The 12,454-nt window shown below is 38.2% G+C and overlaps 1 protein-coding gene across 11 annotated transcripts in view; it reads left to right on the top strand.

Moving 5' to 3' along the window:
- NEBL (nebulette) overlaps positions 1–12,454 on the top strand; it is a 268,259-nt gene that overhangs the window by 121,960 nt on the left and 133,845 nt on the right. For 8 of the 11 annotated variants that reach the window (XM_033076761.2, XM_033076734.2, XM_033076725.2 and 5 more), the window contains one exon: positions 7,641–7,715. The exons of 2 other annotated variants lie outside the window; for them this stretch is intronic. In XM_033076761.2, the coding sequence (XP_032932652.1) occupies positions 7,708–7,715 (8 nt within the window). In that variant the 5' untranslated portion in view covers positions 7,641–7,707. Of the gene's footprint in view, positions 1–163; positions 708–7,640; positions 7,716–12,454 lie in introns of all 11 variants that reach the window. One more of the 11 variants, XM_033076752.2, reaches the window with a different exon arrangement.

The following is a 12,454-nucleotide window of genomic DNA, read 5'->3' on the forward strand; positions in this document are numbered from 1 at the left end:
AGTGAAACCTTTATTGACTGCAGAGAGTGCATGAAGATCTTGAAAGTGTTGTATGTGGGTTCCAATGAGAAAAATTGTGTAATAATTTTCTTTAAATGTCGTTAATGAAATATGGTGCATGGTTTGTGCCTTTTAGTTACCAAGGTTTATTTTCTATGTCCAGTTAAATTTATACAGCTTCAGGGGATGCAGAGAAGGACAGGAATTCCCCCATAATCTGAATCAACTGAACACCTGCCATCTGGACAAAGACACAAATGATAAGAAATTGGGCACTACCTCAGATGTGATAAAAATACATTTTCAGTAGCAACTGAAGGAGGACACAAGCCACATTGCTACTGTAGTTGTGCACATCTGCACTTCTGAAATTAGAAGCTGTCCCTAACAGACACTGAACCATGGCTCCCTATTTGGAAGCTATTGGCAGACTTGTTCAGTCTGTTTACTTGCTCAAACATAAAACGATCGCTTAAATTGCCAAAACAGATTGTAGAGAAAATTGGCAGGAGAAGATGTTAACAACATGGCCCAGAGCTCCACTTGTAGGATTCACAGCACAAAACCTGCAGATACTTATCTCTAAGGGCTTTTTTCCCTCCATTGAATTGAAGTGAAGGAGAAGAATAGGAAACAAGAGAAATTAACAGCAGCATCAATGTCTGCATTTCACAAAACCAGCTCTGACACATCAATGAGGAGTCTGGGTAAGCATTTTAAATCTTGTGCAAAAAGAGCTTATGCTGTTCTAGGCAACACTGGAGTTTTACTGTTTCTGAAGTAATTAATACTTTATTCCTAAGCCCTTTTATTCCTAAGCATGATTTTATCTTGCTGTTGTTTCATTGGGAAAATAAGCATTTATTTATGTATGACAATTGTGTTGACTAACATAGATGGAATTGTCACTTGTTGAGCAGTGCCCTAGTACTGCATGACCATGGCAGGTGTGGTCAGCCAGATGCACCCTGGTGCCAATTGTCTTCTACTGCTCTTGGTACCCCTGACAATTTAGCACAAACTGCTACTCCAAGAGGTATTCATTATTTGGTATGTTGTAGACTTAATTCCAAACAGCTGCTCTTCAACTATCTGCATATAACTCATGTGATTAAGCATCTATCAGTTGAGTTTGACAGCATTTTTTGTGTCTGGAAACAAGAAGGTTGAATGTGTCATTCCTATTGCTAACATTATTATATCTCTGCAAGAAGGTGGAGCTCCTGCTGTGCTCCTCTATAGTGAACATACATGCATAGAGTCACATCCAACCTTGTTCTTTCTCTGGATTGATCTTCTAAGCTTATTTTGTGTAGATACATAGAAATGGAAATTTCTGAGAAGTCCTTTGACTTGCTAATAGTTCTGTGTTGAAGTTTGACTTCCGATTTTCAGAAATCATTGCACCTTTAAATGTAAAGTCCTAATAAAGGCTTTATAAATGACTTAGCAAAAAAATTACATACATTTTCAATGATCATGACTATTTTTTGCATATTTTTACATAGGTTTTATATTTCTTAAGTTTTCAGAAATTTTTAAAGTGCCTGAACACATTCTTAAGAAATAATTAATCTAAGGAAATATAAATAATATTTTAGATAAAATTCGTGTTAAATGAGAAAATAGTGCTGAGAATTCATTTGAAACCTCAAGGTGTGTTCTGCTTAAAAATAAAAATCTTTCCTTACTGATCATTATCAAAATATGCAAAATTAGGGACAACATCAAATTAGTTCCTACGTATATGAATTCTTTACCTACATTTTCAGGAAAAGTTCTGAAGATATTTAGTGGCATGCTGCTTCATCACTTCTTTTTGCTGTGATCCTTGTGTAGAACAATAGTCACTAAGTATTCAGCTTTCTAATATTTTCTTTCATTTACTGTTTATTTACTGGATGTTTTGTACTCCACACACCATAAAACATTGTAAAAAAAAGGTGTAACTTCTTTGTGGAGTTTTCATCAAAGCTTCTTTCTCACATCTTTAACTGTATTCATTTGCATTGTTTCAGAGTTGTCCAAGAAATAAAGAGGTATTGGAATCCTCCAGTATGGAGGATATGGCTATGGGGTCCTTATTTAAATGAAGAACTAAAGCACAGGCATTTTTCATGCTTTCAAGTAGCACCTAGAGTAAACCATTATCTTAGGTGTAGCTTCCTATTAGAAGTAGAGAGAGGCACAGTCTTTGCTAGGGAATTTTACAGTTGTTTTTTGGGGAGGAAAAGATTGCTGACAATCCAGAGCAGAGTGTGCATGATTCAGCTGGGGTGGCATTGACTTCTCTTTCTCTTCCCACAACCTTTTCAGATTCTCTTTTCTGGTCTCTTTCTTAATACTTGTGATTTACATAACATCAACTTCCAACATGTGGGAAGAAACAGTATTTTTAGACCCCAGAATGCCAACTTGAAGGATACTTTTTGGAATATCAGATAGTCATTACAGTAATTCTGTGTGAAACTGTCAGTGCAGGTGGAACTGAATAATTTAGGTGACTTAAACTGCAGTTAAATTTCTGCTAAGCAGGTGGATGTTCAGTTTTCAGCAATGTATAATTCAGTTATAGACCATATTCCATGGGGGTGGTAAAACAGATATCACTAATGAGGTGGCATTTTTCACCTGCTGAAGGTCAACATCCTGGTCCAGAGCAGGAGGAGCATTAGAGTTTATCAGTGATTTTATAAAGTTACTTCTTTTGTAACACAGGTGGAAAGGTGCATAACTCTTCCCTAGAAAGAGCAAAACATTTTGTCTCTGAGAAGCTGGAAAACAAACCCCTGCTCGAGGCATAACTGCATTTGTAAAAATTTTTACCATTAGAAATAAGGATTTACAATCCTGTTCGTGGGCTGTTTATTATGTGTCATACTGCCCACAATGGCATGAGATGTGTAAATTCAGATAGACCTTTGGGTAAAACCACTAAACACAATCTGCAAATCTGTACTGAGGTTCTGGTAAACTACTAATGTGTGAAATGTGTCCATTTTACACAAATTTTGTAAAATGGAAGTTCCTCTCTGTTGCACACAAGTCTATTTGGACTTGAATGGCATGTGACCTTGGGACAATTTCTGCCTGGGGAAAATTCCCTTTCAGCAGCCCTGCTGTAAGGATAGTAAGCAACCTCAAATGAAGCTTCTCATATGTGAATCCTTGGAGATTCAGGGGGAAATATTTTAAGTTAAGTGGATCTCTGATAGTCAAAGCAAGCAGATGTGACGCCTACATATCTACTTCTTAATGATCACATTCCATCTGGCTTTATTCTATAGGGTTGCATAGAAAAAATCTTTTCTCTCTCTTTTTTTAAAGCAAACCTAAGATGGTATTTATTATTGTGGTTTATTATATTTTTCTAGGGTTTCAGAAGTCTATTTTATAAGTTTAAGGAATAAAATATTGTAACTACTGCTTTTTTTTTGGTATTAGTGCTTTCATATGAATTCAGTTGATTGCAGAAGTATGTAGCCTCAAAGTTTCAAAAAGTTTTCCATGAAGTTCCACAGGGAGTAGTATAGTCTTTCTGATTCTAATTTAAATGAATAAATTTGACAGGATGACTGTAACCTTGCTCACTGTATTGACAAAATAAAATGAGTTGTGTGGTGGAAATAAAGCAAGCAGTCCAGAAAAATCCCCAAAGGCATGGATTTACTGCATATGTAAGTGGGTCAACTCATGCATGAGAAATGAATGCTAAATGTAAATTGGTTGCAAAACTGTAGACTTTTAGCAGAATTGAATCAAGTGATAACCTAAATATTTTGATAGGGATGCCCTATCATGCTTCTCTTTCGAATACAGCAAGAAAGCTCTGCGTTACAGAGAAATAAATAAATCATTTATTTGTGTAAACTAGAACAGTGTCATTGCACTCCAGAATCAAAGGCATTGCGTCCATATATATGTTGCTGGCATTGGTGGATTTTAAGTTAAATCTGTATTTGCTTAAATCTGTATTTGTGTTGATGGGTTGCTTTATGTGACATAGACTTCAGTTCAATAAGACTGCTCCATTCCTTGACGAGCAAAATGTTCAAAGCATAGAACATTAGAAAAATACTTCTTGGGCTTTTTCTCGTTATAATAATAATAAAATAGAATCAACTAGTCAGGGGATAAAAAAGAAAAAGATAGAAATTTCTGTCTCACTGGTTTAATTTTCTCTTTGTGATAACATTCATATTGCAAGGCATGGCTTGTATGAAAGGCATCAGTAGTTTAAAAAACTACTACACAATGTTCAAATATTTAACATAATATTTCATGGACTTCATTTTTAATCTACATTAATTGCCAGCTTGTTGACAGATGAATGTGTTACAGATACATATTGACCTAAAGGCTTACTTCAGTACTTATTTATAACTCTGAAAATCCTGATTGAAGGCTAAAACAGCTATGTAAATGTGAGGAATAAATTGACAGGTATGCCATTTCCACATTTTGCTGTGGTATTGACTGTGTTGTATCTTTGGGCTGTATTTTATGGAATGAAAAATTCCAAGTTGTAATGAAGACAACTATGAAGTGTTTTGTGGTAACTGTTCTAAGCACCTGCCCATTGTCTGACTAAAGGATGTGAATCTCTCTTTAAACACTAGTGACTTCAAGACTTAATCTAATTGGAAGGTTTCTTATATTTAAATATATGACTCATTTTCCTGTTGTGGTACTAAGCAACTAAATTATGACAAAACCCCAACAACTTATTTTTCCGGTAACCTTGAATATATTTTAGTGGTATCTAAATCAGTAATTATTTTTAATGAGTATGTACTTTTGAAGTCAGTCTTTTTTACATATAGAAAAAAGAGAATGAAAATAAAACCTCTTCATGGCAGCTCAACTTGGGAGCTAATTAAAAAGAAGCTTTTAAAATAGGAAAAAATTAATTAGCCAAAAAGTTGAGAAGTAGGAGTTATCACCTCCAGAGATCTTTCGGTAGTTAAATGCTTGCAAGGAAAATATAATTTCTAATTTCCTTGTTTTACTTCATTGTCCATTACCTACTTATCATTTTACCCTTTAGTTCCATCTTACCTGATGCTTTTGTGCTGTGCATCAGTTGCTAGGGCACCATTTTAGACATTAAACCTCCTGCTGAAGAACAAGATTCTCTGCTTCTTCTAATACCATCTTTAATCTTGATCCCTGGAGATTTGAATTCCTCACCCCTGTGATGCTCACAGGCTTCATTGACTTTGACAACAGGAGTATCTGGTCCTCTGTGGCACTCAGTCATGTTTTTTTTTTTTTTTTTTTTTTTTTTTTTTTTTTTTTTTGTTGTTGTTGACATGTTAACACATATGCCTGTGACTTTGTGTTTTGTGTTTTCCTTAGGCTGTCAGTAGATATATCAGTTATGACAAAGCCAGCACTGTGATGAGTATAATTAATGATTGAACTTTTTTAACCATCCTAACATGAGAAAAGAAGGAGCAGAAGTTTACATGTGCCATTTCTTCTTGTCTAGAGAGATCAGAGAGGATAATGGTTTACTTCTCCAAACAGTAAATTAGAGTGACAGAAGATTGCTTTCTAACCCTTTCTGCTCTTCTAATTACTCAAATAATGATTCAGTTACAGAAATATTTGTGTACTTTTTTTGGAAGGCTCTTTGTCTCACACCAACACAGTCTCGTTCTTAGAAACCACATTGTTTTAATGGAAAATGGAAGGATGTTTCTTTCCCCTCCTGCCCCCAGATCTGCCTTGAGTTCCTTTCTCTCCTATCTTTTCTCAGTTGGTAAACAGTGACCTATTTCAGTGCCCCCAAAGGGCAGGGTGTAAAGGGGGAGATGCTGAATATGTCATTGAATAAACCAGCCACAAGCAGAAAATAGAGGGGGTCTGAATGTCAGTCCCTAGTGGACTTTGGGAAAATTTAGTCTGAAGAAAATATCTTTTCAGACGTGGTTTTTTTGAACTGCAAGTCTTTTCTGGACTGTACTTCTCTTATGTCTTGCCTTCCTTCTTTTTTACTGGGGAATAGTGGTGTAAAGTGAATCCATACCCAGTTTGGCCAGTCTATCCCTTTTTTAGCCTTAAGAGGAGAAATTTACTCTAGAGTGTGTGAATTCTGTTGCCAGGGTTAACTGACTTTTATAGGGTTTGGCATAACAGGAGAGCTGTTCCCAGTTTCCGCAATAGTGAGTGGGTAAGTAGATGAGGAGGATAGTGTGGCTGCTGTGGGTTTTGGCACAGCAGAGGCGGTCTTTGAGGGAAGTCTGGAGCACTGTCTTATGAGGAGCCTGTGGCAAGACCCACAGTCTGTACTGGGGCAAGGTCTGGGTGTCTCCAGACTGTACCTCATCTTGCCAATACTGAGCATGAGCTGAGTTCTACTCCCTCCTCTTACCATGAAGTGGGACAAAGGTATTTTGTCACCTTTGATCCTACCATTTTGTTGCAGAGCTGGGGTCGCTCAGTAGTGTTATTTCCTCAGGTACCACTGATGGAAAATGAAGGATTCAAAGGATCTGTGGAGGTACCTCAATATCATCTCTCATGGTTTCTTGAGTGCTCAGCAGAGATAATATCTCTGGTGTGGGCTGGGCTGCCCTTGGCTGCAGTGTTGTGAGAACAAGAGGAAGGGCCAAAGGTTTCATTTGCCTGTGCCAGCAAGCTGTAGACATGACCAGGGCAAGGGTAGCAGGCATGGAATGAGGTCAGTTGTTTGGCACTGCCTTTTGTTTAGCGTTCTTTTCTGCACAGTGCCTGTTTGGCTCAGATAATAGCTGACATGCTGTCTTGAATTGAGTTAGCAGTCAGGGTCCTTTTCAATAGAAATGAAGTGGATGAAAGGCTCAAAAAAGCTTGAAGTTGATGGAAAATTAAGCAGAATTATCAATGAAGGTGATGGCAAAAATAATAGAAAGCTGACTTTATTGTGGGATTGGAGATTAGATGATCAGCCTGTGTTGAAAATTAGTGGAAAAACACACAGAAGACACAAATGAGGGTCGAGCTTTTGGTATGAAAAAACCCCATTAAGGGTAATAAACCTATAAAGTTACAGGTAGGATACAATAGCAGAAATGAATATGATTTTGTACAGTTTCTTATAAGGCAAGAACTAGAAGCAGGAAATGTAGCAGTCAGGCAATACACTTAAAAGAAAAGCAAATATGTGGCATATAATAAAAATGTGGAACTCATTAATATAGGAGCCAGGGAAGACTAGAATTATAAAATACATTAAAAGAAAGATTAGACAAGCTTGTGAAAATTAAATTAATCAGGAAATATTAACTGTTGTTATCCACATCCAGTGACAGGGTCGGTAAGGCTCTGGTATGCTGATAGCAGGAAACTGAAATGATCTCAGTAGAAGGAGATCATTCCACAGATACTTTCCTTGGCATGAGTTACTGAGCAGCGACAGAACCATGATGGTGTCATCAGTGAAACCAATGAGTCCATCAGTGAGCTTAGCACCTTGTGCTATTTCTAGTCACAGCTGTGGCTCTGTCCTACCAAGTTGGGACCAACCCATTGTGTCCATGGTTAACCATAACTGACTTGAATGTACAGTGTTAAAAAGGATTAATGATTATGCACCTGACCCCAGACCCCTTCTGTTATCACTGGGCTTCATTCATGACATCTGATTGTCTTCACAGGCTTTCTGTTATGAACCAGAGAACATTTCGGAGCCTTGAATGGTGAATTTTTGAAGAGGTGGATGACATGCAAAGGTAACTGAAATATGATGGTATTCCTTACACGCATGCAAGTGTTTTTGCATGGCACAGCAGTTGACAGACAAGGTATTAGTCATAAATAAGATGGCATTGACCCCATTAGCATTTTACTGGTTTTCAAGTGAATCTCCTTGTCATGTTACCACACTTACCTTGGCAATGCAGGACCCTTTTGAAACACACAAAGTGAATTCATAAACTGCATGATGCACTCCAACCACCAAAGTGTATCCAGTCCATTGGACTAGAGTAGAGCTAGGCCATAGCTGCTTCCCCCTCTTGTAAAATATGGATTTTATGTCCTTAGAACCATTTCATCCTAGAGATCTGTTACACTGCAGAACTTTCTAATGGAAACATTACTTATGTTATCAGGCTTAGAAATGAGACTTCATTTCACAATCACTTCGAAGTTGTGTTCCCTTGAGACCAAGTGTGATGCTAACTTCAACTCCAAGCTTTAAAATTCAGAAAGAGGAAGGCTGGAAATAGCGGGTGCTGAAATCAGATTGTTGCATGACCTCTGTTTGCCCTGTCAAGGGGTCACTGAGACTTGTCTGGTGCATGCACTAAACTTGTAATTTATGTTTGTGGAGGATGTCAGGAGGAAGATTCATGCCTGGATGTGCAGGTGCTCCATTAGGACTTAGAAAGACAGGGATTGATTAGGTGGTTTTTGCCATCTGCAAAATTAGCCTGGTCAGAGACCCCTGACAGGGAAGCTTGGTGCATAACCAGTAAGGCAGGCTGCAATTGATAAAGCCTCAAAATGTTGGCAGCAGATAACTGAGATATCTGTGAGAGCTGTCACATCCGGTATGCTGGCTCTGAACTTTTGGGGATGCCATACTGCATCTGTCTGATGTCGGAACTGAATTTTGACATGATTTTTTGTGTCTGGATCTGCAGAAGATAAGCACACAGTCCTTTATGTGTGTGAGACATGGGGGGGGGGGGGGGGGTGCGGGGAGGGGAGGGTTTGCTAGAAATTTAGCTGATTTCTGTTGATTTTGAGGCAGTGTATAAATATATGCCAGATGTATAAATGAGACTTGGGAATTGAATATATCCCACAGCTATAAATGAGGCTTAGGAGTTATCTGGTAGGCCTGTGTCTATAGGAGAAGATATTCCTAAGGTTCAGAACAGCATGAGGAAGTTGGGGAATCCTAGGAAATCTGCTTCATGCGAACAATTTGTTTATATTTTGCAACATGACCTTTTCTGACATAACTCTAAATATAACGTGAAGGTTGAGAACTGAGGCACACTGTCCTTCTCTGTCAAACTAATAAAGCTGGCTGTTAGAATGCATCCCCTGGATCTGGCTTTTGTTCACCTGTTTCCTGCTCAGTGTTTGGTTTCTATTCTCAGATATGCACAGAAATTGAGCCATTTTCTTAGGCTGTTTCATACAGGTTTTGAAGACCTGGCTGGACAGAGGAGCGGGGTTTCAGGAACTATTTCCTGTTGAATGAGCGCTTTGACTCACTGCACTTAAGAACATTGCATTTTAAGGGCCACTGAGGCAGGTCCTTAGCTGTCATCAGTATTTGCTCACAGAAAGCTTGTCATGCATGTTTTGAACCTGATCTTGAAAGCCTTCAGATGTTTTTCCCTAAGTGTCTATCCAGGTGTTTCCTGAGGTGTTTCTTGTTTGTCAGACAAGTTCTCTTAGACGTGATTGGGTCAACCATCACTGATTTGTATGAAGACAGGGCAATGCATCGTACTACACCTGGATTTGGGAAGTTTAGTCTTTATTTCTGATCTTTCTGATGGCATTCTTTGTTGCCTATGTCAAGTTACTTCAGTTCCTTTCCTATACAATATAAATAATTGTGCCTTTGGAAACAGAACTGAAGGGCTTTCAGAAAACTCTTTGAAGTTATCAAGAAAATGGTAGAACTGCTGAATGGTATGGCTGCTGGTTTTTGTTACTTGTGTGTGTGAATTTTGTAATTGGTAACTTGGGAACACAGGAAACAGTATAAGAGGGAACTCTAGTCTCCTCTTTGGGAGAGGCACATCATATAAAATGCTCAAAACCCATGTCAAACTCTCTATTAAAATAAATACAGCTTTGGCCTACTCTTTTTGAAGACAGTTCCTTAATTTCACCTGCTGCAGGTAAAAAGCCTCATCCAATTTTCATAAAATCGTTCTTTATGGCAGGGCGACCATTGTCTTTTTGTTTGCATGGCACTTCTGCCTCTATGATGTGTTGAGAGTGATGTCATTCTGTCACTTCTGTTATGTGAAGCTGAACAAGTAAGTAGTTTTCATGTGCCTTTGCAAAAGTCTCGCTATTCCACAAAGTCTTGACTCTGCCCGTTCTGATGGGAACTCGCTTTTTTTGAGTACAGAGGCTGAGAGTATTTTTCATGCTATTGTGAGATTTAAAAATACCTTTCCTGATGAATTTCAGGATTATATGTGATTTTCTTCATGGCTGTTTTCATGGCCTGAAATTACTGTGTGATTAATTTGGATATGCAAGTACATCTCTTTCCAACTATCAAACTTATAACTCACAGCAGAAATTCTCTGAAGAGCATATTTTTGCATTAAGTAATATTAAATTCCCTCTTATCTCTCCAGAACTCAAACATGATTAGTTTTACATAGAGAAACTTTTTAAAAGCCATAACTCATTAATAAAGTCACTTAATAAAATTAATCATGGTCAGCCCCTTAAGGTCCTTCTCGGTATTTTTCAGCATCGTTCTGCTGCTAGTACAACCTGTTAAATTATTTGTGCAATGAGCTGATCTACCTGTCTGAATTTGCAATTCCTGGATCAGTCAACATATTTTCTAACTTGATACATAAAACTTATTCTTGTTTAATGCTTCTCTGTGGCTGCCATGCCCACTTTGGTTTCCTAGCTTCTTTGAGTTTGGGCACATAGAAATCTGCATAATAACAGACATGTTGGAAATTTTGGTGACTATAGAAAATACCAATGGAAAACTTTTGTCACAAGGATTTGCAGTACATTGCTTGATAAAAGATTATTAAAAAATGGTTTTGAGAAAAAAGGATCATGTGGTGACATGTCATGTATGCTGATAGGCTTGAGATATTCCATGCCTGCTGGTTTCATACAGCTTTTTGTAAAGTTCAGGTAATTGTATTTCCTTTCTTGGTGTATGTGAAACAGTGTAAAATTTAAAGACCTTGTTAAAAGTCTTCTTCTTATTCACTATAGATATGGATGTAGTTCTTGGGTTTGACCTGTTGTAGTTAAGAATTTCCTGGATAGTTTTTATTTGAAAGATGCTGAAATTTTGCAAATGCTTCTGTGCAGTGTGGAGGTATGGAGCCTTTCAAAGTTATTCATAAAGGAAGTGAGAACAACCCTGTTTCTCTGCTCAGAGTGTGTGATAGACTATTGTGTGGAGCACTTGTTTCACATGTAGGTTGCTGTCTGTCTGTGTTGCCTATGTATCTCTGCCATTGGAAAAGTCTCACTTTGCATACCTATTTTTCATGAGCTGAAAGAAGTAGGAAGAAGAGAGAGGGAAAGAGAGAGAAATCAGAATAACTAATACAAAGTTTCATAGACCCAAAGCAGAATTCAGCTCTGAGTCCCTATTTGAAAATCTTTAACATGGATCATGCATCTGTGTACATGATGAGTTAAACCAATTTTATGCAGAATTTTGGAAATCACATGGAAGTTCATAATATTAGAGGAAAGTGACATGCTGATCACCTTCAGTCCTACTGGATGCACAATAAAACTGGTGTGCATTCAGGAAGAGAATGGATGGGTGGCAGACACTTAGATTTGAAATATCAACTGTAACTTTAAATGCTGCATTTGTACATGAAAACCAAAGAGGGTCCAGGTTTAATGTGTGAAGGACCATAGCTCAAGGTCTTGTGTATCTTTTACTGCTGAGATCAGGAATTTGTCTGTTTTACAGACTGGAGTCTTCTCCCTCCTTCCCTTTGTCTCCAGCTCCACCAGGAAAACTGAAGCTCTCATTCTGCTGATGCCCAGCATAAGAAAAGAAATCTAGACAGTCACAAAGTTCCTTTTTGCCAACTCAGTTCTATCCAGATCATGGATAGATGGGTTGTAGAGTGATTTCTTCGCTGGAGGCAAGAGGTAGAACTTCCAGATCTGACTTAGTCATCTTTGGCCAATTTTGCCAGTGAGGTGTTCTTATGTGGCTCTTACTGTCCCGCCTTCCTTTTTAACCTGGGACTGTCCTCTGCCAACTCAGTGGTTGGTGGCATTCTGAGACTCTCTGGTAACATTTCATGGGGATAGAGTGTGTTTCTTGGGATGGGATTAATCTCATATTAGCTTGTTATTTTGATTACAAAAGTGCCAGGAAATGTAGAAGCACAAGTGCATTCTCATATTGGTGTACTGGAACAATGAATCTGTGTATGTGTTCCAAAGACATTTAGTTATCAGAGTAGGGGAGGCCAAACCCCTTGCTAGATCCGTGTGGCCAGCTCCAAATGCCTGACCAGCAGACTGTAAAACAAAGGGAGATCCTTTAACTTGTGTGTAAGCCTGAAAGTGAGGGGATGTCCTGCTGCTCTTTTTTGGTTTTATTTTGTCTTATGTTTTTCCTGCTACCCTAGATCCACATTGCTTCCTCTCCTGTGTTCATTTTACAAACAATATTTTAGGACCATGTAAGGATTCTGCTTCAGCAGACTAGTAGCAGTCTAAGCCTGTGTGCTTGTGCTTGTTCCAAGTATGAACTGTG

Source organism: Catharus ustulatus, chromosome 1 (genome assembly GCF_009819885.2).
Source record: "Catharus ustulatus isolate bCatUst1 chromosome 1, bCatUst1.pri.v2, whole genome shotgun sequence".
NCBI classification, from domain to species: domain Eukaryota; kingdom Metazoa; phylum Chordata; class Aves; order Passeriformes; family Turdidae; genus Catharus; species Catharus ustulatus.